This window comes from Chiloscyllium plagiosum, chromosome 4 (assembly GCF_004010195.1).
Source record: "Chiloscyllium plagiosum isolate BGI_BamShark_2017 chromosome 4, ASM401019v2, whole genome shotgun sequence".
Taxonomy (NCBI): Eukaryota; Metazoa; Chordata; class Chondrichthyes; order Orectolobiformes; family Hemiscylliidae; genus Chiloscyllium; species Chiloscyllium plagiosum.
The window spans coordinates 81047106-81072865 of record NC_057713.1 but is presented as its reverse complement, the minus strand read 5'-3'; the positions used below and the strand labels follow the sequence as shown (position 1 = coordinate 81072865).

The 25760-nt window shown below is 40.5% G+C and overlaps 1 protein-coding gene across 4 annotated transcripts in view; it reads left to right on the top strand.

Moving 5' to 3' along the window:
- Window positions 1–25760, top strand: part of LOC122549141 (coiled-coil domain-containing protein 102A-like) — a 564343-nt gene that overhangs the window by 102673 nt on the left and 435910 nt on the right. For all 4 annotated transcript variants that reach the window (XM_043688474.1, XM_043688477.1, XM_043688476.1 and 1 more), the window contains 2 exons: window positions 7997–8683; window positions 20605–20828. In XM_043688474.1, the coding sequence (XP_043544409.1) occupies window positions 8066–8683; window positions 20605–20828 (842 nt within the window). In that variant the 5' untranslated portion in view covers window positions 7997–8065. The remainder of the gene's footprint in view (window positions 1–7996; window positions 8684–20604; window positions 20829–25760) is intronic.

The following is a 25760-nucleotide window of genomic DNA, read 5'->3' as shown; positions in this document are numbered from 1 at the left end:
TGTGATCACACGTTATAACAAAATTGCACAGTAGGGTAAAAACAAGGACTGCAGATGCTGGAAACCAGAGTCTAGATTAGAGTGGTGCTGGAAAAGCACAGCAGTTCAGGCAGCATCTGAGGAGCAGGAAAATCAACGTTTTGGGCAAAAGCCCTTCATCAGGAATAGAGGCAGGGTGCCTGCAGAGTGGAGAGATAAATGAGAGAGGGGTGGGGGTGGGGAGAAAGTAGCAAAGAGTACAATGGGTGAATGGGGTTGGGGATGAAGGTGATAGGTCAGGGAGGAGGGTGGAGTGGATAGGTGGAAAGGAAGATAGGCAGGTAGGACAAGTCATGAGAGCGGTGCTGAGCTGGAAGGTTAGAGCTGAGGTGAGGTGGGGGAAGAGAAAATGAGGAAACTGGTGAAATCCACATTGATACCATGGGGTAAAGTGTTCTGAGGCGGAAGATGAGGCGTTCTTCATCCAGGCGTCGGGTGGTGAGGGAGCAGAGGTGGAGGAGGCCCAGGACCTGCATGTCCTCGGCAGAGTTGGGGGAGGGGGGAGGAAGTTGAAATGTTGGGCCACAGGACTGTGGGGTTGATTGGTGCGAGTGTCCCGGAGATGTTCTCTAAAGCGTTCTGCTAGGAGGCGTCCAGTCTCCCCAATGTAGAGGAGATTGCATCGGGAGCAACGGATACAATAAATGACATTGGTGGATGTGCAGGTAAAACTTTGATGGATGTGGAAGGCTCCTTTGGGGCCTTGGATGGTGGTGAGAGAGGAGTGTGGGCACAGGTTTTGCAATTCCTGTGGTAGCAAGGGAAGGTGCCAGGAAGGGAGGGTGGGTTGTTGGGGGGCGTGAACCTGACCAGGTAGCCATGGAGGGAACGGTCTTTGCAGAAAGCCGAAATGGGTGAGGAGGAAAATATATCCCTGGTGGCGGGGTCCATTTGGAGGTGACGGAAATGTCTTCGGATGACGTGGTTTATGCAAAGGTTGGTAGGATGGAAGTTGAGCACCAGGGGGGTTCTGTCCTTGTTACAGTTGCAGGGGTGGAGTTTGAGGGCGGAGGGGCGGGACATGGACGAGATGCATTGGAGGGCATCATAGCCGCACAATTTAGTTTAATGGGCCAGAATTGGGTTATAGTCAACACAAGTAGGGAAAGTTTGCATTCTACAAATAATGGTCTAAATTCTTCAATCGCATTAATCTACTGCAGGTCTGCAGAGAAAGGACAGAGGAGTGGAACTAGCTGAACCGCTCTTGCTGAGGGTCTGCATGGACATGATGGCTTGGTTAGCTTTCTAAAAAAAGAAAAAGTGGGCGGCACAGTGGTTAGCACTGCTGCCTCACAGCGCCAGAGACCCGGGTTCAATTCCCGCCTCAGGCGACTGACTGTGTGGAGTTTGCACGTTCTCCCCGTGTCTGCGTGGGTTTCCTCCGGGTGCTCCGGTTTCCTCCCACAGTCCAAAGATGTGCAGATCAGGTGAACTGGCCATGCTAAATTGCCCGTAGTGTTAGGTAAGGGGTAAATGTAGGGGTATGGGTGGGTTACGCTTCGGCGGGTCGGTGTGGACTTGTTGGGCCGAAGGGCCTGTTTCCACACTGTAATGTAATCTAAAGGCAATTTGCATTGAAGAAACAAGTGTTATAGCAGAACCAACTGTACTTTAGTTTTAACCATTTCCTACTAGAGTAACACCAATAAGCATCCTGTTTATTTATTTTTCTGGCATTTGGAGCTTAGTTAAATGATAAAACAATTTCAAGAAATCTTTAGACCCTTTTCTAACACACATTTTCTACAAAAATTACTTAACAAAAAAAAAGACAGGAAAAACATCCCAGACTACGATGCCTGTTCACGGTTTCCACTTTGTGCCATAAACTAAATACTACTTAATGCATATTGTAAAGCTTTATGATCCAGTAGTTCATGTGCCAGCATTTCACTATTAACGCTTTAAAAATTCTGCCAAAGATTATTAGTTACAAAACTATATCATGACAGAGATCAAAACCACAGCTCAGTAGAGTTAATGTTTCTGGGCCAAAGTTTGAATTCCTGAGCTCAGTGTGCCAGGAAGGGAAATAAATGGTTGGTGGAAAAGACCTTGGCATGGAAACTCAGCAAATTCTACTTGCACACAAGTCTTGAAAAACGCACTGTTCACATTCTATTTTAACTCACCCTCTCTTCCATCAGGAAGGGAAATGGTAAGTTGGCTTCTGTTGCACATTTGAGTATAGGAGCTAAGACGGTTTGCTGCAACAGTACAGAGCCTTCGTGAGACCATATGTGGAGTAGTCCATGCAATTTAGTTTCCTTACCTAAGAAAGGATATCCTTATTATAGAGGGAGTGCAGTGCAAGTTCACTAAGCCAATACGGGGATGTCTGAACTGTTCTATATGAAGAGATTGGGTTGACTGTGTCTGTGTTCACTGGACTTTAGAAGAATGAGAGCAGATCTCATCGAAACAACAGCAGAACAAGGAGTCACATGCTCAAGAGCCCCAGTACGCCATTAAGGACTGAAGTGAGGAGAAATTTCTTCACTTACAAGGTGGCGAACCTATGACATTCTGTATCACAGATAGCTGTGCAGGAGAAGTCACTGAGTTTACTTAAAAAAGAAATAAATTTCTAGAAGCCAAAAGTGTCAAGAAGTATTGGAGAAAGCAGGAGTAGATATTGGGATACAGGATCAGCCATGATTGTGTTGAATGGTAGAGCATGGTCAATGGATTGAATGACCTTCTTCTGTATCTATTCCTATGTTTCCGTTCTCTTTATTATTTTCCCAATTTTGTTGATATTTTTTCTTCATGTGATCAGTGTGTTGCTCGTAAGATTGGTGTCTTTTTGTCAATTCCTCATTGTTCTTGAATTGAGCAGCTTGTGAGGCTGTATCAGAGGGTTGTTAAGTATAAACGTGGATTTGGAGTCACATGTAAGCCAGACCAGGTGAAGATGGCAGATTATCTTCCTTAGAGACATTTGTGTGACCACTGATAATGATTTTATGGTCACTACTAGATTTATTAATTGAATTCAAATCCCACCAGGATTTGAATGTTTGTGCCCAGTACATTAGCGTGGGTCCTCTGGATTACAGACCAATGTCATTATCATTGAGTCAGCCTTTATACTTTTGGGCTTGTCATTCACTACACTTCTGATTGCCTGCTGCCCTCATTGCGCCATTATCGGCTTTCATTGCCAGCTAGCTGCATACTATTTTCTTCTCCGGTGAATGCTTGACATCAGTTCTGATAGTCTATGCTGTGAATTGTGCAGCAATGAATTATAGTGACCATTTTGCTTTGAAATTTGATATAACTCCAAATGCTGGGTTAGCCGTGATGCTTTCAGTGTGAGCAGCTTTGTGCTCTCTGCTCATTGAAATGATAGTTGTGTCTGTGGCCACTGCTGCCACACATTGGGTAAACTTGGAAGGGTGCTTCAGGAGCAAAGGACCAGCTAGCAAACAGATCACTTCATCATAAGTTCAATGTATGTGCAACTACAACCTTCCAGGTACAGTGTCCAGTCAACAAGAGTACTCCTGATGGCATTCATAAATTAAAAGAATAATGTAGCTCAGAGTCACACTGGCTGACATAAGAAGTAACAGAGTGCTGTGAAATGCCATTCATTCCTAAGCAGACACCATATTGAAAAACCTTCGTATTTCCAAACCCAAATGTTTTTGGTCAAAAGCATCACTTATGCTGTGGCTTTCTCATCTGTATTGTATCCGCTGGTGTGCCTCTTTACTAATATCAAATATTAAAACATCAGTGAAAAGGTGCATGTGAGGTTGATCAGAAGTCAATTTTAATGGCAGTGCCCTGTCTCCTGCATTGGGAAGCAGGCCTGTTGCATGCAGTCATTGAGAAATGCACTTTTGAGTGCTGTTTGCCTAAGCAAGAAGCACTAAAGCACAAGAAGTTGGCATGACTTCAGATAAACTGGCAATGCACAAACCAGCCTGCACTGCTTCAGGGAAGGTGCATTTTGGCTGAAATAGCTTGTAAAACTGAGTTTTCTTGGGGAGGATGCCACAGGAAGAGACTAACAGTGTGCATTGTGGGTTCCAAAATTGCTGCATCAAAGGCCTTGAAGGAGACTGTGCAGGAGAGATATCTTCAATTGACAAAGGTGTGAGGAAGCTGAAAAATGCACTCTTAAAAGACAGTAGAACCAGACAGCTGTTCAATACCAGGAATCCATCTCCAGGGCCCTGAAGGGGTGATGCCATAGGGATGTCAATGGTCTCACATAAGTGGTTAAGTTCAATGACTGCCTCTTCAAATGTCACATCCCACCAAATTCAATTTTAGATCTCAGGAACAGCTCAAACAGTTCTCAGGAACTAACTCCTTCCATCCAACTATCAACAAGGACTATCAATCATGACTCAAGAAGTAGTACTGATTATGGATTACTGGGCAGAATTTTACTGTCTCCCCCAGCTGGAGAGTTTGCAGGTCAGTTATTAGAAGAAGAGCTAGTGGGACTTGAGGAGGACAATCAAGTATAAACCAATTTTTCCTCTTCCATGTGTACCTTTTTCCATGCTGGGCACTTCCACTCCTATTTAGAGGGCAATGAATCTTTGGAATTCTCTATTCAAGTGGTTGATAAATGTAATGATGTCAAGTGACTTGGAGATAATGCAGGACCATGAATCCCTGCAGTGCAGATAGAGGCCATTTGGCCCCATTGACTATGCATTCATCTACATTTATCATGGGTAATCTTCTTAGCCTGCACATCCTTGGACACTGTGGGGCAATTTAGCATGGCCAATCCACATGTATATCTTTGGAGTATAGCAGGAAACTGGAGCACCCAGAGGAAACCTAAGCAGACACAGGGAGGATGTGTAAACTCCACAAAGACAGTCACCCAAGGCTACAATCAAACCAGGGTCCTTGGTGCTGTGAGGCAGCAGTGCTAACTACTGTTCCACCCATGACACTGAGGTTGATGTACATCCATGATCTAGAATAGCAGAGCAAGCTCAAGGGGTTGAATGGCCTGCTCCTAGGTTCTTAGCAGCAGGTCAGAACCTGACAGCAGGAGCACCACCACCAGAAGTGGCTGAAGGAATAATTCTCCTTGACAGACATGCCACTCCATGGGGGGGGAGGGGGGTGTTTGTGTGTGTGTGTGTCTGAGAGAGAGAGAAACAGACAGAGTAAAACACAGCCGTGCATCTCACAGGACTTGATATTTGAATACATGGTACATGGCTAGAAGTTCAACTTTCTCAACAAGTCTGAATATCAGTGTGTCATGTAGTACATGGCATTAGGTAGTTGTAACTGACTGCTGCCATCTGGAAGAAGATTTGTTGCCTAGTGGACAGGTGCCCACACTATACCAGTGCATTTCATATTGAGCATCACCCTCAAAGACTTTGCCTCAGCATCCATCGGTGTTTTCAGACTGCGGCCCACAAATACATTATTAGGACACAATGTTTTCTGGGACTCGCAATTGTGTGTACTTTATCAGTCTGGCCAGCCAGAACGACCAGGTGTTTAAGCTTGCAGCTCTGGTTGTCTTACCACATATAAAAGATGTGACGGACTGCCCACGTGCAACAGTCAAGCCACCCTTACCTCATAACACAAGAATGTTTGTCAACTGCAAAGACTTTGACTCCATCAGTGTGCAGTTCATTGATAACCACAAAAAGATCACAGACTACCGTTTTAAGTCACTAGTGAAGCAATAGTACTCACCATTGATCCTAAAGAAAGCTACCCACAGGAGGTTATTGATCTTTGTGGCTTGAACTTCACATTTCCTTATCTTAATTTGAATCTAGTGCCAAGCCTTGGGGATCTGCAGACAGGCAGCTGCAGGAATGTCACCACTCACGAGAAGCAGCCAATCACATAGAATTATTCTCACAGACAATAAAGCTAACAGTTAAACATTTAATCCTTCACTTAAATTTGAATTTTCAGTTAGTGAAATAAATGGTTAGGATTGCACTTAGATGGAAGCTAATACATTAATATAAACAAACATTTTTTATTATTGTAAAAATAGATGGAATTTGTTTTATTACTGAAGAGAAATTTGACAATTTTATTTAGGTCCTGTGATAATGTTTAATTGTCATGAACTTAGTATACCATTGAAAACTCAGTGTGATATCCCTCTACAAGGTGTAACCTTTTCTTGGGTTTTAGAGTGACACTGTTGGCATTCATGTGGCAGTTTTCATGATCTCACTGCTTAGGGATTGTACTCGGGGCAGGGAATAGAGGTGAGTCGTTGTCCTCAAAGATGAATTCTCTGGAAGAACTTTGAATTACGGATAGCAACTTTCAGTTTCCTGTGCTATTCTGCTGTCCTGCCACGAACTTGCAAGTTGTTGTCAATTTTGACAGAGGAGTGATCATAAACATAAATAATAATATAATGATGGTTTCGCCAACATTTACAACCATTATCTAATTACCACTCCTAAATGTGCAAAGAGAAATTGTCATGTTACTGTATATTTTCTTGATTCACTTACAAACAACTTTTTTTTCAGTTCATCAACTCTAAATACCTGAGGAATATGTAAAAAGATTTGGGAGTGATCTTAAACCCTTAAAAAGGATTGGTTTGTGTCAGCTAGGAAGTTAAAATGCAAAATATTTAAAACTAGTTTTCCATGCATCCACTTCTGGTTTTAAAGCTTGACAGGATATAAGCAATCCATTTGTTCTCAAAAGGGTCTATTAGAAAAGCTGTGTGCCTCCATTTTTATTTTTTACTTATATCAGCTGGGTTTGTTATGACTAAGAAAACACGGCAGATGATAGGATGTAAACAGGACTATATCCATATGGTGTGTCTATTTACAGCGTACTTTGTTGGCTCGAAGGAGCAGCTGTGTCCACAACCTACAACTCTTGAGACCTCTTTTGGAGAATGACCACTCTCCTGACTTTGATAATCTTACTTGTCCACAACCATCATCTCTCCCCAGACCAGAAACTCCTTCTTAGTCACAATCCCACCATCCAGAAGCCTTGCCTCAACTATGATTTTTCTTCTGACTGTTCCTTCTCTCCTCTCTGCTCTCAGCTTTACCCCGGGGCTACAGGCTGTCAATCTGCTGAAATCTAAAAAAAAACTCTTCTTAGCTTCACTCCAAAAACCTTGCACTTCTGGTTTCCAATCCCAAATTCTTTCCCATTGCTCCTCCCCCATAAATACAGAGATATTTGAATCATTAAAAACCACACTGTTTATTTCTCAAAGGAAGCTGTTATCTGCAGTTTAAAGTATATATTTTGTGTGGATTTTCAATCACAGATTCAGCTTATAAAGTGATAACCTGAAGAAATATTTTGCTGGGTGAACAACTTTGTGTGAACATTTTTAAAAATCTAACAATTTACATGGAAGTACACAAAGTAATTCTTGAAGTAACACATTTCAATGAAAAAGCCATACCACAGAAGTATTTAAATATTGCTAGCTATGGATAATAATGAAATTAGTCCAATAAACACTTTGAGACAATTCAAAATAAATCTGTTTCAATCTGAAACATTGATCGGAGTCAACAAGACTGTTCAATGTTAAAACAATTTTGCCAAATAATTCATGTTCCTGATTTTTTTCTAATGTAACATGACTGTGTATTAACAATCATCTTTTGAAAATAGCAACCAGAATTTTATACTCTTTTTACATGGGCAATTCCAAGTTGTTCAGCAAAAAATAACTGTATAAAGGAACTCATTCAGAAAATACAGTTATACTACACATCAAATTTATTTGATGCTGGGGGAAAGACAGGTGAGTGTGAATTGCTGGGATAATAGATTTGATCAGATGTGATTAAAATCTGCTGTACTGTGTGTGGCCCAATTATTACAAACTCTATAGAAACTTAAAAGCTTCATTTAACATGGTTTCAAAGGCCAATTATTCTTTGTTCTTATTTAAAGTTTTATGTTACAATTTGTACACTTTTGCTTCTTCTCACAGGAAATTGAAGATGGGAAATGTTAACAAGTAGAAAAGGAGTCGAGAAGTTTTATTTTGGAGAACGAGATAATGAGCTCAAATCCCGTTGCTAAACGAGAAGAGGGACAGTCCCCAAATATTCAACAGCCTGCAGCGAGACACCTCTATGGTCAGTTTGGGCAAGGAAACCAGCCCGAGTATATGCTGAGCACTGATTCCACGGTTCACAGGGTCCAGGTTCCACCTCAACCTGCGGTACCACAGCAACTGGCCCGGAATATGGCTATTTGCAGTGACTGGGACAGCATTGAAGGATTGTACCATCGGGAGTTGGAAGAGGTCCGGGCCAGAGCTGCTCAAATGGAGAAGACTATGCGCTGGTGGTCGGACTGCACGGCCAACTGGCGAGAGAAATGGAGCAAAGTGAGGGCAGAACGAAACAAGGCCCGTGAGGAAGTGCGACAGACGAGGCAGAAATTGGAGTCGGTGGTGAAGGAGTTGGCCGCCATGAAAAGGGAAAAGCAAGAGCTATTAGACGAGAACGAAGGACTGAGGAGAGAAGCGACAGCAACTCAAACTCAGTCAGAGACCTTGCGGGTCGGACTGGAGGAAGATGAAGTCAATCCTCTGGAGCAGGAACCCGTCAAAGATGTGGAGAATAATAACAACGCAACTTCCCCGAATATATTCACTGGCTCACCAAACAAGGTATGTAAAACAAAACCTCTGTTCAGGCGTAAAATTGGAATGGGAAAACAGTTTCAACTTTGAATACTCACTTCTTAGATAAAACGCAGTGAACTATGTTCCCCCCTTTCTTGTGCGCCCACCCCCCGTTTACAATCCCTCTGATCTGTGAACGCTGGTGTATCATTGCATGAGCACTCATGACCCTAAGTGATGACAGATGATTCAATTGATAGTGGTTTCACAACCAAAGTACGCTTGTGCCTGCCTCTGCAGTTGCTATAGGGAATTCAAAATAACCAGCGCCAACATTTGCTGACTGGTTTTTCCAGCACCCCGCTTTTTGACTTTTACTCTCCCTAGCTAAGGAATGGTAAAAGCCAGATCAGCAAATCTGGCTGATTTTAGCACTGTCCTGCATTTGGCACTGCTACCGCTCTGTAAATTACAATATAAGCATTGGAAGCAATTTTTCATAAATATAACCAATGTTAATTTAAAGTTTACATAATAATCAGGAGCGGGCACTGGTATCTATGTCAAGTAGAAGCCAAAACAGAACTAATCCTTTTTTTCAGTCGACTTATAAGCTTTTTCTACACTTTAGGATATAAGAGCACCCCAATCAATACAAAGGGAGGTGGTAGTGTAAATGAATGTAACTGGATTAGTAATCCCAGATTAATGTCCTATGGGTTTAGATTCATACGCCACTGTAGCAGTTGGTGGAATTTAATATGAGTTAATTTAAAAATCTCTAATTGGAAGCTAGTCTGAGTAATTATATCCAAGGAATTGTTGTAAACGGCTATTTAGTTCACTAATATCCTGAGGGAAGGAAATCTGATATCCTTACTAGACCAGATGACTCCACTGATGTAGTTGACTCTTAACTGCCCTCTGAAATGCCCTAGCTGGTTACTCAGTTTCAGGGCAATTAGAGATGATCAACAGAAGTTGACCTTGACAGCGATGCCCGTGTCTCATGAAAGAATATTTTCAAGATATAAATATGGTAAAGACAAGTTATGCACATATATACATACATCAGACACTTCTATGAGCCACAATTGTCAGCTATTAGATAATAACATATTGATTATCATTACCATATTTCTCTTGAGCTAGTATATGTATTCTTGATTATTTTTTGACAACTGTATGTGGATCACTGTTGCTGAGCCTGGGAAGTATTATTATTCAGAAGGATTTTTGTACAAATGTTGTCAATTTATAGATTGGCTTGTTTAATTATGATGATGGTGGATGAATTGCTAATGCCTAACTTGGTGTAAGGAAAGATATACCTTCAGGTAATATTTATCATAAAAACTGACTGTAACATTTTGATAAGAAATGATATGAAATACATTACAAAGGGAATTATAGCCCACTCAGGAATGGGCTGTTAAAAAGGCATTTGGGCAGATGCTGCTACATTTGTGTAGCTGTTACGTGTTGCCTACTACTTTAACCTTGAGATTTTTTTGGAAGTTAGTAAACCACTAGTCACAGGAGAATTAGGGGCCAGGTTAAACTGCAAAAGCAAATCCTACACCCATGTCACCACATGTTACAAATCTTTCAGTGCAACCTCTGAGACACTAGCCTATCCTGAGTTTGTGCAGGTTAAATTTAGGGTTTGAGATTCTCTTGAATATTGTATTAATTTAAATGTCATAATTATTCATAATTTAATTTGTTATATTTTTAAGTTTGATATGTTTGTTTGGAAATCCTCTGAAGAAATTTGACTAATGATACAGAGTAAAGCATTTAGTATGGTGATGAGGAGCGATTTATTCCTCCAGAGAGTGGTGAGCCTGGGGAATTCACTACCATAGCAAACAATCAAGGCCAAAATATTGTATGAGTTCAAGAAAGAATTTGATTTAGTACTTGAGGCTAAAAGAACCAAACAATATGGGAGCTATTGAGCAGGGTGATCAGCCATGATCATAATGAACAATGGAGCAGGGCTGATTGGCCTACCCCTGCTCCAATTTTCTATGTTTCTATGTTTAAAAGTTGGAGAATTTTGACCCACAATGTTTCAGGTGCATTCATAGTTTAAACTGTGACAGTTTTCAGTTCAGCAGTTCTTTCTGAGCTCAGTCTGATAGCAACTCATGCAAATGGATTTTCATTACATTTTAGAAAAAACATTCCCAAGGAAGTTTCCATACATAATACAAGATATATCAATAAATTAGTATGAACGTAGGCAAAATTTATTAATCCAAATACTGTATCATATTCCAAAGAAATTATGAGAAAACAGTATTTTGTTATTTATAATATATTTGAATCTGATTTTTTATTGAATATATGAACTGATTCTATCAAGTTGTAAATAAAAGTATAATTTACTTTGGCTTTAAAAGTCTACTTGATATTCTACCAATGCAAAGAGAGTTATGAAATAACACAGTGAATTTAGGAAATCCTTGGATCATGAAACCTTGACAAGGATGCACTGATAATAAGAATACATATTCGGGATCAGGGATAGCAGAAGAAGACCATTTGGCCTGGCCCTCCTAAGGAGTAATTCATTTACTACCATTCCCCTGCCCCCTCTCACCACCATCATGAATGCTCCTCTTCTAAAATATTTAGAATATATAGAATAATTGGATGAGAAAATTACTTCCATTAACTACTTAAAATATTGACACTGAATCAGATATGAATTGTCTTGTAGACCTTTGCAAATGGGAACTGTTCCAAAGGTAAGTGGAAAACATTATATGCATTCTCAAGTAAAGGGGAGAGGGATATATCAGTAAATTGTGGGTCACTTCATCTTGCATGCACAATGGAGATGGGAACAGATAGATATGAAGAGGAAGAGGCAACTAAAGTTGAGTTTAAATACCAGTCATGCCATGTGTCTGTTTCTGTTTACATGTATTTCTTTGTAATTTTATCTCAGTTATCAGCTGGTTAAGAAAGATTTCATTGGCGATCCATTAATTTCCCATAGAATTTCCTCATGATGGTGCTTCCTGATCATTTAACCCTCTGCATGTATTTAATAATGGATGAAAGTAATGGACACACAGAAAGATTTAAGTGTATGATCATGAATTTATGAGTTAATCAGGGCTAGTTGTCATGGATTTGTAAACAGCAAGATAAAGAATTTGCAGAACATGTAAAGCGAAAAGATTGACTTTTTTTGGAGATTGTTAAAATACAGTTGTACAAATGTCTGTTCTAGTCTGCTATAGTACACTTGAAACATGATTTTTTTTAAAAAAAAGGCACTGTGGTGAGGGTCCAGAGCTGAAACCAAAAGCACATCTGTAGAACTGTGAACTGCCACTGAACAATTTTGAAAAGTTGACAATCACAGTGGAAACACAACTTCAGATGAAATAACTACAGCCTTCCCAACAGCTCCTGCTTAAATGAGTAAAGCTATGAGGCAAAACTGGGAATTCTTTCATGAGCGATGGCACAATTATGTAATAACTACAGGTTCATTGAGCAAACCAGAACAAGTGCACGTCCTAACGTTTACTGTTAGGAAGAGACTGTGTTTCAAATTATATGCTACCTTAAATCTCTCTGAAGAGCATTAAAAGCGGAACTTTTAAATGATTTGAAGCCGTTGTCTTTAAAGGCTTTGTGAGTCAGTGGACCCAGTATCGATTCCTGTAGAACACTGCTGGTCACATGCCTCTAGTCAAAACAAACTCCCCCCCCCCCCCCCATCCCGTTTCCTACTGTCATAGGGTCAGAGTCATACAATACACAAAAACAGACCCTTTGGTCCAACTCATCCATGATGACCAGGTTTCTCATTTGCCTAAGTTTGGCTCATATCCCTCTAAACATTTTCTATTCATCTACCTGTCCTATTACAAACCAAATGAACTGTGGCTGCTGTAAATCAGAAATAAAAACAGAAATCGCTGGAGAAGCATCTGTGGAGAAAAATCAGAGTTAACATTTCGGGTCTAGTGACCCTTCCACAGAACATGTACCTATACAAATGTCTTTAAATGTTGTAACTGTCCCTACATCTACCACTTTCCCATTCTGGCAGTTCATTCCATATATGAGCCACCTTCTATGTGAAAAAGTTGAATTGAATTGAATTGAATTTATTGCCATGTGTACTGAGGCACAGTGAAAAGCTTTGTCTTGCGAGCACCACAAGCAGATCATATAGTTAAGTAGCATAGATAAGTAAGTAATAGGTAAACAGCGGCAAAATAAAAACACAGGTACGGGCGAATGCTAAGAGTTTGTGAGTCCATTCAGTATTCTAACAACAGTGGGGTAGAAACTGTTTCAAAACAGGCTGGTGCGTGTTTTCAGGCTTCTATACCTTCTCCTCGGTGGTAGAGGTTGTAGAAAAACATTGCCAGGGTAGGATGGGTCTTTGAGAATACTGGCAACCTTTCCTTGACCGTGAACCTGGTAGATGGATTCTATAGATGGGAGGTTGGCTTTTGTGATTGTCCGGGCCTGGTTGACCACTCTCTGTAATTGGCTCTGATCTTGAATGGTACAGTTACCATACCAGGTAGTGATACATCCAGACAGAATGCTCTTGATGGCACACCTATAAAAGTTGGCAAGGGTATTTGCCGTCATGCCAAATTTTCTCAGCTGCATGAGGAAGAAGAGACGTTGTTGGGCCTTTGTAACCAGTGCATCCACATAAAGAGTCCAAGGAAACTTGTTGTTGATGCCCACTCCCAGGAGCTTGATACTCTCCACTTGTTCCACCTCTGTGGTGTTAATGTGTAGGGGGGCATGTGTTACATCCCACTGAAAGTCAATAATGAGTTCTTTGGTCTTGCCGACATTGAGAGCTAGGTTGCCCCTCAGCTTCCTGTTTGACGAGCTGATGCACAGTGGGGTGAGTAAATTAGAGAACATCCTTATTAAACTAGTCCTGGACTTGGCCAATGTGGTCATCAACAGTCCAGGCAGTGGGCAGCTAAGGGAGTCATCCAGTTTGGCTGTCTGGGTTTCATCTGTGGCTATCCATGCACTCTGATGTCCCTGGAGAGGTAACACGCTGGTAAACTTACATCCACGATCAGTGCATGTAAAAGATCCAACAGCATAGATCATTTACCCCACAAATATTGTGTTAATTAAAATTTCATAATTTCCCATAAAATATTTGATTTTTGTTACACTGCCATTTGAAAGGGCTGTAAATTAAGCAAAAAACATTGTTCAAAATTTGGGTTTTGTAACCAAGGCTAGCATCTATTGCCCATTCCCAACTGCTCTTGAGGAGATGCAAGTTCATTTGGGATGGTTCCCCCAATGTCACTATCTGTCAAGACAATTTTATATCCAATTGGCAAGCTCTCCCTGAATCCTTTGTGATTTAACTTTATTAATTAGTTTACCCTGTGGAACCTTGCCAAAGACTTTACTAAAGTCCATGTAGACAACATCCATCATTCTGCCCTCAACAGTCATTTTGGTTACGCTCTCAAATATCTCAAATCAAGTTTGTGAGACACAATTTCCCCAGCGCAAAGCCATACTGACAATCCCTAATCAGTCCTTGCCTTTCCAAGTGCATGTAAATCCCAACTCTCAGAATGCCCTTCAACAACTTACTCACCACTGATGTCAGACTCACTGGTCTATAGTTCTTGGCTTCTTCTTACAGCCTTTCTTAAATAAAGGCACAACTCAGCCATCTTCCAGTTTTCCAGCACCTCACCTGTAGATGATACAAATATCTCTGCTATGAGTACTGCAATGTCTCCCTTGACTTCCCACAATGTCCTGGAATACACTTGATCAGCTCCTGGAGATTTATCCACCTTTATGTTTTTTAAGATCGCCAGCGCCACCTCTTTTGTAATGTGGACTGTTTGCAAGACTTCAGTATTTACTTATCGAGTACCCTTGCCGCCATTTCTTTTTCTACAGTAAAAGCTAATGTGAAATATTAGTTTAGAATGGCTCCCATCTCCTGTGGTTCCATGCATAGATGATTTCTGTGATGAAGCTGCTCCTTTAGCAGGGTTATGCTGTCCTTGGGATTTTTCTTTCAAAGAGCTCGTAAATGACACAGACTCCGAAAAGTCTGGGGTTGAAGGTTTTAGGGCCAATTTGTTTATTCCTAACAGATACTGCAGAGGGCTTTCAAGTTTAAAAAAGAATTGTACAATGAAAGGGGAGTGGCCAGTTCTCCCAGCTCAACCTTTTTCTGGTTTGGTTTGGTTTTTTTAGCAGTAGTGTTTGGAAGCTGCTGGACCCAAAGAAGAAGGTCCGTGTTGATCCTCCTTCTCTGATTTCCCTCCTGTAAGACCCTGTATTTGATTTTACCATTTGTGCCAAGGGATGTTTATGGGGATTATTGCAAGTATTTCAAACAGTATCATTAAGTTAGGATGACCTATTGGGTTTTCGGATGGGTTAAATCATTCTGCATTCTGTTCTCTTTTGTTTGTGTTTCATTTGGTCATCTTGTAAATAAATTCTGGTTTGTTTAAAACTAAGTGGTTGGGCCAGCTGCATCACTCCTGCAATATCTGTGTTACACCTGTTTAAAACAACTAGCAAAGTTAGGGTCTGGGCTACCTTCTTGAAATGTTTTGAGGGGTCTGGCCTGGTCCATAACACTTCATAGCTCTTTAGGGGTCCTATTCTGTCCCTAGTTGCTCTTTTGCTCTTCATGTACTTGTCTCTTTGCATTATCCTTAACTTTATCTGCCAAGTCTTTCTCATATCACTTTTTTTACCCTCCTGATTTCTCTCTTAAGAATGCCCCATACTCCTTATACTCTTCAAGAGATTCACTTGATCCTAGTTATCTGTATTTAATATATGACTCCTTATCCTTGACTAGAACCTCAATATATTTATCCATTGTCCTCTAATCTTACCAGCCTTATCCTTCGCTCTAACGGGAACATAATGCCTCTGAACTCTTCTGATCTCACTTTTGAAAGCCTCCCATTTGCCATTCATTCCTTTACCTGCAAACAGTCTACTCCAATCAACTTTTGAAAGTTTCTGTCTCATACTATGAAAATTTGACTTACCCCAATTAGGAATTTTAAATTTTGTACAAGTCATATCCTTATCCATCACTATTTTAAAACTAATAGAATTATGGTCACTGGTCCCAAAGTGCTCCCCCACTAACACTTTAATTACTTTCCCTGTCTTATTTCCCAAGAAAAAATCATGTTTTGCTCCTCCTCTAGTAGGTACATCTACATTTTGATTTTAAAAAAGTTCTTGAAAACATTTAACAAATTCCTCATCATCTAAGCCCGTAACACCATGGCAGTCTCAGTCAATGTTTTGAAAGTTAAAATCCCCTACCATTACATTATTACTCTTACAGACATCTGATATCTCTCTACATACTTGCTCCTCAATTTCCTACTGACTGTTGGGGGCCCTTTAGTAGAATCCCATCAAGGTGATCATCCACTTTTTATGTCTCAGTTTCACCCATTTAGCTTCACTGGACGATCCTTTAGAAATATTCTTTCTATGTATGGCAGTAATGTTTTCCTTAATCAAAAACACTGCTCCCCCTCATCTCTTGCCTCCCTTTCTAGCCTTCCTATAGCATCTCCAGAATATTGAGCTGCCAGTCCTCCCTCATGTATGTTTCTGTAATAGTTGTGAGGTCCCAGTCCCATGTTCCCATACATACCCTGAGTTCATCAGCCTTACCTGTAAGACCCCTTATATTGAAATAAATGCAGTTTAATTCTTCAGAGTTCTTCACTGACTTGCTCTTGCCTACCTTTTCTAATTGGCTTGCTCTTTTTAATTACAGAGCTATCCTCATCTGTTTTTCTAATCTCACTATAAATTCAAATTCCACTGTCTGTCGTAGCAGGATTTGAACCTCGATTCCTGGGGCATTAGCTGAGCTTCTAGCTTATAGTCTAGTAATACCACAATGCCATCGCCTCACCTAATGAGGCAGGTCCCCCACACAATATCACCAGTCTCTTGGTCCACTTATTATGGAGGGGGCCATCAAACTCTCCCCATCTTCCTCCCCCGCCACTGTAAAATACAAAACAAGATAGAATGAAAACTTAGGCAATGTAAACTTAAACATCTCTTTCCAGCTACTTGCTTGCCAACCTGCATTCAACTAGGATTATAAACTTTTGCTGCCTTCACATAAAAATGTTGGCAAAGTTTTGTTTGGAAGACAAAAGTGCCCAAAGATGAATGAGCCAGTTTTATCAACATTCCATGTACATGCCTCATGATGATATCCATCTAACTGTGATTTACATTGTGCCTTTGAAAACAAATAATTATTCACCAACCATTATTGTGTGGAATCTTTAAATGAATTTAGCAAATTTGAGAGAGTGATAACAAAGCAGTTAAATGAATTTGTGAGAGAGTTTATTGGGAATAAGTGGGCAGTTTTTTTTTTGGAACAAAATTCCCACAATAATGGATTAAACTATCTCCAAATACAGTTTAAGGGTGTCTTCCACTCCTTTTAACCACCCTTCTACATGTGGTGTCTATGGTCCTTCATTCTAGTGTTTAGCAGGCACATGTATTCTTACTGAGTATATCCTCCACTTTTCAATACAGTTTAGTGCTAAGTTACTAATTTCACTTCAGACCTTTGCAATGTTTTCTGCTTTGTATATCTATACAAAGTGACCATACAACACAGAAATCTTTGCTTAAACCTCCCTGCCATTATTATTGCAGCAATTAAATTTATAAAAATATGTTTAATTGTGGGGGTAAATAATAATGACTAAATGGATAAGGATACATATGAATATACCCAGACATGATCAAATATAAATCTTAATATCACTGTCATGTACCCTGTTCAGCATTACAGGAAACACCGTAGGATTCTTAAACGGTATCCAGAGATGGACAATGAGGTTAATACCTGAACTTAATATATGAACTATGTGGAATGATCATCCATCCTTAATTCTTTACAACGAACTAGGATGATGTAAGGTTAAAATAAAGGTGAATGCAGAAATCATAAAGGCCAAAAACACTGGAAACATTCAGCAGGACAGAAACTGTACTGGTGTCCATTTTAACTTAATCCATTGGAAGACTAAGTGGATCGGTGCCAAGTTGGCTTCATGTCCTACACACTTTTACGGTCCACTGAAGTAGTCTGAGTGAGGAGTAAAATCAATGTTGTACTCCCTGGTTTCACACTGAGTGGTTAAGTTAAAATTACCCCCAATTTTTCAAGTTAATGACCTTGTATCAGTACCCTTCAATAAAGATATTTTTAGATATTTTGAATCACCCTATTCAGGCATTATTATGGCCCATTTATGCCACAGGTGGGGTTTGAATTCAGGCCTTCTGGTCCTGAGGTAGGGGCACTGGCACTGCACCACCTTTTTCTAAAATTTGTAAAGTATAGAGAATTTAGATTCAAAAAAACCATTGGAGATAGATGTAGTCATGGATTCGTTTGCTGAGCCAGTGTGTTTTTCTGCAAACGTTTCATTGCCTCGCTAGGTGACATCATTGTGCGTCTTTGATAAGGTGTTGGTGGTCTGTCCTGCCTGATGTTAATGTGTCTCTGCTTGTTGGTACTTGCAGCTCTGTATCTGAGAGAGTTGTGTACAGGGTCCAATTCAATGTGTCTCTTGACTGAATTCCGGTTGGAGTGCCATGCTTCAAGGAATTCTCTGGCGTGTCTCTGTTTCGCCTCAGTTTTCTTCCTGTTTGTCCAGTGTAGTGTTTTTCACAGTCATTGCAGGGTATCTTGTAGATAATGTTTACCTTGTTGGATGTGGGTGTTGGGTCTTTAATCTTTGTGAGGAGCTGGTGGAAGATCTACATGGGACAAACAGGAAGAAAACTGACCATATGAGTGCATGAACATCAGTTCGCCACTGCCATGCACAACCAGCACACTCTCATTTCCAACCACGCAGACAACAAAGGACACTAATTCAACTGGGACGATGTAACCATCCGAGACAAAACAGACATGAAAGAAAAACACCTTCCACCAGCTCCTCACAAAGGTTACAGACCCGACACCCATATCCAAAAGGACAAACGTTATCTACAAGATATCCTGCAAAGACTGTGAAAAACCCTACATTGGACAAACAGGAAGAAAACTGACCATACGAGTGCATGAACATCAACTTGCCATTGCCAGACACGACCAGCATTCTCTCGTTTACAACTACACAGACAATGAAGGACACAAATTCAACTGGGACAATGTAACCATCCTAGCACAGGTGAAACAGAGACACGCCAGATGATTCCTTGCAGCCTGGCACTCCAACCAGAACACAATTAATAGACACATTGAACTGGACCCTGTACACAAATCACTCCGATACAGAACAGGAAGTACCAACAAGCAGAGACAGAGAAATATGAGACGGGACAGACCACCAACACCATATCAAAGATGCACTAATGGTGTCATCGAGCGAAGCGATGAAACGTTTGCAGAAAAATACACTGACTTGGCGAATGAATCCACGACTTCATCCACAAACTGAGCTACAAATCTTCTCAAGAACTCTGTTGGAGATAGATGCAGGAGACCTGAATTAAAGTTAAAAGGGTCAAACTTAAATTAGAAATTTAAGCAACACTTTCTTTAGTTAGACTTATGAAACAGATGGACGGACGCCAGTGGTAGGATAGAATGTGTGGGATGAGTGCATGGTAGACTTAAAGAAAAAACACATTGAAAATCCTGTTTTCCTTTACTTCATTTGTTCAAGGGATGTAGGTGTCACTGGCAAGGCCAGCATTTGTTTCTCCTCCTTAATTGCCCTTGCACTGAGTGGTTTGCTCAGGCATTTCAGAGGGCTAAGAGTCAGCCACACTGCTGTGGATCTGGAGTCATGTATAGGCGAAAGCAGCCAAGGATGGCAGATTTCCCTCCCTTAAAGAACATTAGTGATCCAGATGGGTTTTGATGATAATTGACAGTAGTTTTATGGTCACCATTAATGAGTCTAGCTTTCAATTTCAGAAGTTATGAGCTTAATTTAAATTCCCCCAGCTGGTACAGTGTGTTTGGGATTATCATTTCCAAGTATTCTGAAGAAGGGCTTATGCTTGAAACGTCGATTCTCCTGTTCCTTGGATGCTGCCTGACCTACTGCGCTTTTCCAGCAACACATTTTCAGCTCTGATCTCCAGCATCTGCAGTCCTCACTTTCTCCTCAAGTATTCTGGTAACCTGGTATGGTCAGACAAAACCTGCCAAATTTTGAATTTGATTTTTATTGTAATTTCATGTTCTACATTTAAGTGACTGCTGGACAAGCACATGGATGGCAGTAAATTGAGGGGTGTGTAGGTTAGGTTGATCTTAGATTAAGATAAATGCTCAGCACAACATCATGGACCCAAGGGCCTGTACTGTGTTATACTGTTCCATGTTCCATTAATGGATTGATCCAGTCAATAATTTTGTAAATACGGAAGAATTACAATATAAACATTAAGCAAGTGTTTAAAGATATGCAGGGCAAAAAGAAACACATGAGACTTAAGAAGGTTTTCCTAGAAATGTCACATTATTTGTGCAGTTAACAAGTGTGGCATTCTGAGTTATACAATGTAAAAAGAAAAGGTCTTGTTTAATGTCATCTTTCTTGTTAGATTATCCTCTTCAAAATGGGCGTTATGCAAATAAATATTTCTCCATATTTCCTGCACTGACAATGCAATTGCAAAGGGCTGTCATAGACACTCTGTGGGCTATAACCTAGCTGACGGCTGCAATATTAAAGAGATTCCTCAGAATATATGACTCACACATGATGTACCTTATAAAGTCATTTCCTGATTCCAAATTCTTGGAAAACTTCTTTTCCAATACTCAGAACATTTTCCAGTGAAACTATAGTATTTAAAAGTACAGATGTCTATTATTCATGTCACATATGTCTTTAATATTGAAAATATTTGATGTGGTCTGTCCCCAGGGTTTTGATATAATTGAAACTATACTGAAAGAGAAACCTCATGGAAGAGGACAAGGTCTGGAGTCTTCTGCCACCTTGAGTTTGTGTAACTCTACCATCTGTGCTGAAAAAGCTAAGCTCCTGTTGGAAGATGGCCTACAGCCCTTTGAGAGCGACTCCATGAAAGCCATAGCCCTGCAGTTTCGTTTGGATGAATCACAGAAAATACTTCAAAGGGAAAGAGAGTAGGTGAATGATTTAGTGATATCACTGTTATCTTCTGTGCTTTATGACTGCGTGGTAAGAGTTGAAATTTCAGGAAACTGCAGCTCACACAGCGGGACAAAATGTTGTAATTTCAATTGGGGCATGGCTTTGGTGGAATGGGGGGAGACACACCATCAAAGCTAACCCACTACCTTCCCCCCCACACACACCATCCCTGTCTCAGTCCCCATAACAGTGACCTTTTATCAGTTATTGGTGGTATGTCACAATTCAACCAGGGAGTCCAAGTTGCAGTGCACACTTTTCCATGCATGTTGTGGTCTGTGATGGTAGAGGCTCTAAACATTCTTCCAGGAACAAAGAGTTACAGTGTAAGGATACAGGGTAGGCAATGCAGGGGGCTGGAAAATCAAACTCTGGCATTTTTGCTTGCAGGAGTCCAGGGGCTGGGGTGTGGAAGTTGGTGGGGTGTTAGGTGGGATGGGGGTTGTGGGGGGTGAGTTGGGTAGGAGGGGTTGGTGCTTTTCATTCAAAAGCCTGAACGAGGGAGCTGGACGTGACAGGAGTGGCTGAGAGACATCCCCACCAATCCTTATTCATGATTGTCCCCTTAACGAAGCTTCACTCTGCCACTCCCACTCTGTGATCCCATTCCTCCTGCCACCATTTCTCTGTTTGAGTGCATGGCGATCCTGAGTCTCAGAGGGATGAAGTACCAGCCACAGGCTTTCATAGTGATGCTGCCGATCAAGAACAAGATGCTCGCCACTGACCTGGAGCTGCCAGCACTCAGGACCTGCCTTTCTTGAACTGTCCTGGAACTGTCCTGAACCTGTGGGATGCCTGCTGCTGCCAGTTGAGTGCTTAACCAGCTCTTAGAGCCTGTGAGGCTCTTGCCAGCTCTTCAGCAAGTGAATGAGAGTTCTTTCACCAGAATTAAATACAGCTCATTATGTATTTTATTCCATAGAGAAATGTAGAAGAAAAGTATTAATATTAATGGATACTCTATCCACATATATTGATATTATTACGCACAATGTTGATGCAAAACTACTCAACATTCTGTGGCAATTCAATGCGTTATTTAAGAATACAAACACGCCATACGAGTATAAATAGATTATACCTATTCACTTATGCTTGGAACTAAATTCAATCATCTCCAGCTTTCGTATTTTTGAGATTGAAATGAATTGTGTTTTTGTTTTCAGTTTTACTACATGAGAAATGTATTTTTTATGGCATTGCTACAAAATGAATTGTGCCCCTGTTAGGGCCCTGTGCAAGCATTCCATCAAGAAGAAAACAAATTTCACAAGAACAAATAACTGCACCTGTTAACAGTCCCTAGGGTTCTTCGGTCATCCCACTGTTAAATTTATATTTTACTGTCTGACAAATTAATTACCCTTTTTATTTAAAACCGGACTGAAATTGACCGAAATCTACCCAGACACCACATGGCCTTTCGTTATAAATGTCAGAGAGCTTTCACAAACAGCTCATATGACATTTTAATAGGTATCTAAATGTCTTTTAATGGATTTCCTTATTACGAATTGAAATATTATGAAGTGTGTTACGGCATTACTTTAGCCTTTGCACAAATCCACCCAGAAAGTTGCAGAGACTTTGATAAGTAGATCATATTTGCATTGCACGGATGATACATAAACGTCATTTTCAAATCCATTTTAACCTTTGTTCTTCCTGTTAGTTTTATCTGAAGGTGCCTCCTTCCAGTGTCTGTGTCAACAGTCAATATTCCATGTTAGCAGTTAGTAGTTTGTCATATTTTATTAGTGATTGGTAATAAAGATCACTGTTACCAGGGCTGGTTGCTTGACCAGGCTTCCAGAATCACTCCAAAGTGTTCCACTCTCCTCTCTACGTATTTAAGCCATGGCATTTGCAGACATTTCAGGCTGTGTGTTTTGAATAATAAAACAGAACCCAATGACAATTGACACTCGAATAATTCAGTTCATCAGACAGATTATTATACTGAATGATGTGAATTTTATCAAGGAGTCATGTGCGGTGAATTCTTAATTTTCCTCTCCAATGCTGGTCACTTCAGAGGTGGGTGGGGAGGCAAAAAGTACATTGGCTTTCATTGCAATAGAATTTGAGTTTAGAAATAGGGATGCTTATTGCAGTTACGCAGGGCTTTGGTTGACTAGCTTTGCTTTCGTTGTGTACCAGTTGCTATGGAAGTTTCCCTTGAGTATATGGGAATCTAAATCAGTTGCATGTACGTCAAAGGCAGGTAAACAATTAATCTAATGATGGACCCAACAAGATTTGATTTGGTGGCTATCTGACAGTTTGCCACCAGTACATTGCCCTACCCACCACTTGCGGAGGATGTCATTCGCAATGGATGGGATGTCTCCATGGCATGCCAAAAGCTCTCTGTTCTCAAGGGGTAGCCATGGTCAAGAAAGACAATAGTGTAACAGACTAAACTAATGTAAACTGTAATGACTATAACAGTTTTGTTGTGGTGAAGAGCAGCCACTGTAGGATAGAATTATTCATTAAGCTGGAGCGTGATGTGGTCAAATCTGAAACCAGTGCCATGAATATAAATAAATGATGCTATGTGGTTATGAGGTGTGAATTGGAAAGTTTAGACTGGGAAACCTTACTAAAGGGGTTGACAGTGGACAAACAGTAGGTTCATTTTTAAAGAACATGTGTTTGAATTACAACAATATATTCATTGCTGTTTGGTGCAAAAATAAAAAAGTAAAGGTGGCTCAACAATTGGCTTATAAATGAAATTAGGAATAATCTTTCTTGACCATGACTACCCCTTGGGAACAGAGAGCTTTTGGCATGCCATGGAGAGATCCCATCCATTGCAAATGACAGCCATATACAATTGCAGCAAGCCTGAAGACTAAGACCATTTTGGAAAAATTTGATCGAGGTGATAAGATAGAGTATGAGAGTAAAATTAAAAGGAACATAGAAATTGAGTGTAAAAGACTCTATAACTAAGGAAGAGAAAAGATTGTTTTTATTAATGTATGCCCCTTATAATCAGAAGCTGGGGAAATTATAATGGAGAACAGAGCAATGGCAGATGAATTAAACATATACTTTGTTCTGCCTTCACAAAAGAGGGCAAAAATAACCTCCCAGAAATGTTAGGGAACTCCCAGAATATTAGGGAACTAAGGGTCTAGCAAGAGAGTGGATTTAAAGGAAATCAGTACTAGTAAGAAAATAGTGATAGTGAAATTAATGGGGTTAAAGGCTGATAATTCAGCAGGGCATAATAATCCAGATCCAGAATAGTAAATTGAAATATTGGATTCATTGGTGGTCATCCTACAAAATTTTATAGACTTGTTCCTGTGGATTGGGGGGGGGTGGGGGGGGTAACAAATATAACCCCACCACTTAAAAGAGGAAGGAGACTGAAAACAGACAATTATAGACCAGTTAGTCTAATATCAGAAGTGGGAAAAACATCAGTTTTAAAAGACATGATAACAACATCTGGAAAACATTTAATGGGATTTGACAAAGCTGTCTAGCATATTTTATGAAAGACAAATCATTTTGAACAAATCTACTGGAATTTTTCTTTGAAGATGCAAATCGTAGAATAGGTAAAGGAGAATCCATGCATGTGGTGTTTTAAATTTTCAGAAGACATTTGGTAAGGTTCCTCACGACATTAGTGGGAAAAATTTGAAGCACATTGGATAGGGGATAATAGTACGGATTGAGAATTGTTTGACAGACAAGAATCAGAGGGGAAAACTTGGGTCTTTTTCCAGGTGGCAGGCAGTAACTAGTGGGATGCTGCAAGGATCTGGGTTTCACTACATACATGCAGAGAGATCCAAATGCAACCTTCCAAGTTTATGATGACACAAAACTGGTTGGGGTTGTGAGGACGGTGCAAGGAAACTTTAGGGTGATTTACGCAAGTTGGGTGAGTGAGCAAACACATGGCAAATGGAGTACAATTTGGCTGAATGTGAAGTTCAACATTTCAGTGTGAAAAATAGCTTGCAAGATTATGATTTAAATGGTAATATATTTGGAAGTCTGGAGTATGGTGAGATCTGAGTATCTAGTCAATAAAAGTAGACAGATGCAACAAAGAATTAGGAAGGCAAATGGTATATTGGCCTTCACTGTAAAATGATTTTGAGTTCAAGAGTAGAGATATTTTACTGCAGTTACACAGGGCTTTGGTGAGATCACACTTGGAGTGTTGGATGCAGTTTTAGCTTCCTATTAAGAAAGGATATAGTTACTTCAGGGAGTCCAACAGATGTTCAACCAGGGATTGCAAGGCAGTCATTGACTCATAGAGATGTACAGCATGGAAACAGACCCTTCGGTCCAACCTGTCCATCCCGAACAGATATCACAACCCAATGTAGTCCCACCTGCCAGCACCAGGCCCATATCCCTCCAAATCCTTCCTGTTCATATACCCATCCAAATGCCTCTTAAATGTTGCAATTGTACCAGCCTCCACCACATCCTCTGGCAGCTCATTCCATACTCGTACCACCCTCTGCGTGAAAAAGTTGCCCCTTAGATCTCTTTTATATCTTTCCCCTCTCACCCTAAACCTATGCCCTCCAGTTCTGGACTCCCCGACCCCAGGGAAAAGTCTTTGTCGATCTATCCTATCCATGCCCCTCATAATTTTGTAAACCTCTATAATGTCACCCCTCAGTCTCCAATGCTTCAGGGAAAACAACCCCAGCCTGTTCAGTGTCTGCCTATAACTCAAATCCTCCAATCCTGGCAACATCCTTGTAAATCTTTTCTGAACCCTTTCAAGTTTCACAACATCTTTCCGATAGGAAGGAGACCAGAATTGCACGCAATATTCCAACAGTGGCCTAACCAATGTCTTGTACAGCCACAACATGACCTCCCAACTCCTGTACTCAATACTCTGACCAATA